This window comes from Vigna umbellata, chromosome 3, assembly GCF_029865625.1.
Source record: "Vigna umbellata cultivar VRB3 chromosome 3, Vumbellata_1.0, whole genome shotgun sequence".
Classification (NCBI taxonomy): Eukaryota; Viridiplantae; Streptophyta; class Magnoliopsida; order Fabales; family Fabaceae; genus Vigna; species Vigna umbellata.
The window spans coordinates 14,309,006-14,312,383 of record NC_142167.1 but is presented as its reverse complement, the minus strand read 5'-3'; the positions used below and the strand labels follow the sequence as shown (position 1 = coordinate 14,312,383).

Here is a 3,378-nt window from a genome sequence, read left to right as displayed (position 1 = left end):
AAGCCACAGGCGAGGCTCATGTTTAGGAAAGTTGGGTCAAACTGATATCACTATGTTGCAGAGCGTGATTTGAGCCGAATTGCAAAATTGAGTCAAGGAAGCCACAGATTGTTGTGATATCACCTCAATTAGAAATAATGTTAAATTATAAGTACAAATCTCACGTTACAAATCAATGAGGCCGAAATTCATTTTCTGAGATGATATCAAAGTATATTCTAGTAAGATTTATTGATCTTGTTACGTCACTCACTAAGAGACAACTCACAAATATCTTGCTCATGCTTGATATGTCTAATCCGGCATGAGAGAGTGCTTTGAAGATCACACATTGGCTATATATATGATCAAACTATTATATAATGTCCAACCTTACCTTATAAGTCAAAAATTGTTCATTGTTACGAACATGTAGGTAAAGGCTGCACGAAAAAAGCAAATATGGAGAAAGAGGAGATTGGAACATAGAACCTCAGCCAGGTTCAATATTAAACCTTCACAACCTTTAAACAGATGCAAATAGGGTCTTGAACCAAATATAAATAATAAAATCTGACAATAAAATATCAACTAACTTAAAATTAAAACTATCTATATTTAATTTATCTCTATCAAAATCAAACCAAATATTACTAAATCCAAAACTAATAAAATAAGATTTTAATGAATTTATAAAATTTAAGTTATAAGATTTTAATAAATCTCTAAAATTTAAGTTTATCCTAACAAGCTCGTGGTTTGTGAGGCTTTTCTGGGTGAATGAAGGAACCCTAAAATCAGTGCTAAATTTGTTGCACCTTGTTATTATATGAACAAGTAAGCCAATGACTTTTGCGTTGTTCTCGTGTGCATTTAGTTCCAGTATTAACACTGGAAACTATAAGAATTTTTAGTGTTTAGGGCCAAAATGTATAACTTTCTTATTAAATCTTAACACATCATCTGCTGTTTAAGGTGAGGCATACCCGTACCTTCACTATGTAGTATGTGAGGTTCTTGTTGAGGATAGTCAATTTGATATAAGAGTGAATGATGGTGGTGGTATGTATGCCTTACTGCATTTTTTTTAAGTGTTTATATGCATATTAAAGATGCATTTCAGATAACTATTACTTTTCATCCTAGGCACTGTTGCTCTCTTCATCAATTGTTGCTACTGAAGCCCAATACACTTGGCATTATTATTATTGCAGGATTGAGATTGATACCAAACTCGCTGTAGTTGGTAACCAGAAATGGGTTGTATGGATATGTTCCTTCAATGTCCCCATGGCACCTGGTAAGACTCGCTCCATAGTTTGCAGTGCTCGAAACTTCTTCCAGTTCACAGTGCCAGGGCCTGCCTGGTGGCAAGTAAGATTTCTATGGCCTATGCTGTCATTTTTGTTCTGTTTAATTAAAAATAAATGTTCCAGTTCGCTTAAATTCAATGATCTTTTACTAGTTTATCTGGAGAACATGTTCTGCCCTGATGTTTTTGTTGTAGCAAATTCTAAATCATCGAGGAAAGGTGAAAGAATTTGTCTATTTTGAAGTATGCCCGAACTAAGAACACTATTGAACATTTCTTTGTTAGGCAAAAGGTTCCAGTGTCTGAAAAAACACCCTAAGCTTTCCTCTTAGGACCCACAATATTATTACATGCTTCAGATACATTAGAAGTTGACATAACAATGTTGGTTTATTGTGACAACTGAGATTGATCTCAATAGTGTGGGAAATGGTTTACTTTTTCTTACCTCTGAAATTGTGCCAAAGGTGAACAGTAGAAGATGAATAATTTTACTTTTTATGTTGACACGGAAAATGTTGAGAATTTAAAATCATTGTGACTTTAATACATTAGCTAGTATCATTCCTTTTTACAAAACCAATAGTATATATTTTTTTATATCATGTCATTTGTGAGTGAAGTATTCATTGGAATATTTCTGAACACAATACTCTGACTTACCCTACCATGTTGTTTCTGTATCTCTATAGTTCTCTTCTGAGTAATCATGGTTTCTGCATTCAATTTCATGAATGCTTAATGTAACTTAGGTCTGAGTTTTGGCTTTACAATGTCTCAGGTAGTTCCTAGATGGTATGAGCATTGGACTTCGAACAAGGTATATGATGGGGACATGATAGTCCTTCAAGGGCAAGAGAAAATCTTCCTTTCACAAACGAAGGAAGGAGGCGACATTAACAAACAGTACACCAGCGTCACCTTCACACCAACACAGGCAGATCGCTTTGTCTTGGCATTTCGAGACTGGCTGAGGCGACATGGCAATGGCCAACCAGAATGGTTTGCCAACATCAGCAACCTGCCATTGCCATCAACAGTTTTATCCAAACGTGAGGTACAATAAACATGATCCAAGATTTTCAGTTTCAACAATGAGAAATGTTAAGAAAACACTATTACAACACTCATTTTAACACTCCTATAAAATTCACTACAACTACAAAATCAGGAATAAGACCTGCATTCAGTGTGTTGTTAATCACACAGACTAAATGAATCATTTTCTTTTTGGTTGTGCAGATGTTGGATAGATTTGAACAGCATACTCTGAAGTGTTCATCATGTAAAGGAGCTTATGAGGGATTCCAAATATGGCAGAAAGTCCTAATTGGTGCAACGGTTATGTTTTGTGCAACATCAGGGATTCCAGCAGATGTCCATTTTCGTGTTCTTTTGGCAGGACTTGCAATTGTCAGCGCTGCCTTAGCTTTTACCCTAAACCAGCTCCAAAAGAATTTTGAATTTGTCGATTACGTGCATGCAGAAATCGAATAAACACTGATGTCCACGTTAATTGTAAATAGAGCTGAAGAAAGATTACATGTATTCATACTATTTTGATGAAGGAGCTAAAATCTACACAACCTTGGTTTACCCTGTTTATATCCGGATCTTGAGCGTGGTCTTGTGAATAGGTAACAAGATCTTAACTTGGATATACTGGACTTATGTCACTTATAGTAATTATTGGTTCAGCTTTTCAAGCTTTACTTGGATATACTGGACTTATGTCACTTATAGTAAAGTATGATTTTGAGATTTTCTTTACTGGGTTGCTTTTATTTGATTTTACATATACACAATTAAACTTTTTACCAAACTGAATAATTGTGCATTAATGCAAGTGGTGTGCTAAAAGTTGAGAAATTCACGTTACCCGAATCGTAAAAGTTGCAGTGGAATTTAGACAAAAGTATAGTTATGGAGGATCAAAAATATTATCGCATAAGATTTCATTTCTTAGTTTTTTTTTTTAATTATGTTTAAGGGTGACAAATCAATTCATTTATCCATCCAATTCATTCATAGGTAAATTCAATCAATACAATATACAATATGAAAATAAAAAAAATGGATGGATCCAT

The 3,378-nt window shown here is 34.4% G+C and overlaps 1 protein-coding gene across 1 annotated transcript; it reads left to right on the top strand.

Annotated features, from left to right (window-relative positions):
- The first annotated feature begins 729 nt into the window (after window positions 1-729).
- LOC124839672 (pheophorbide a oxygenase, chloroplastic-like) lies at window positions 730-3,061 on the top strand. Its single transcript, XM_047315567.2, has 4 exons — window positions 730-816; window positions 1,194-1,353; window positions 2,073-2,348; window positions 2,534-3,061. Exons 1-4 carry the CDS (start codon window positions 809-811, stop codon window positions 2,786-2,788), a joined length of 699 nt encoding a protein of 232 aa, XP_047171523.2. The 5' UTR covers window positions 730-808; the 3' UTR covers window positions 2,789-3,061.
- The last annotated feature ends 317 nt before the right edge of the window (window positions 3,062-3,378 follow it).

Bases quoted from the DNA above. Each gene is read 5' to 3' on its own strand.
- LOC124839672 (XM_047315567.2), top strand. The intron at 1,354-2,072 runs GTAAGATTTCTA...ACAATGTCTCAG, and splicing joins CAGGGCCTGCCTGGTGGCAA to GTAGTTCCTAGATGGTATGA. The intron at 2,349-2,533 runs GTACAATAAACA...TTGGTTGTGCAG, and splicing joins CAGTTTTATCCAAACGTGAG to ATGTTGGATAGATTTGAACA.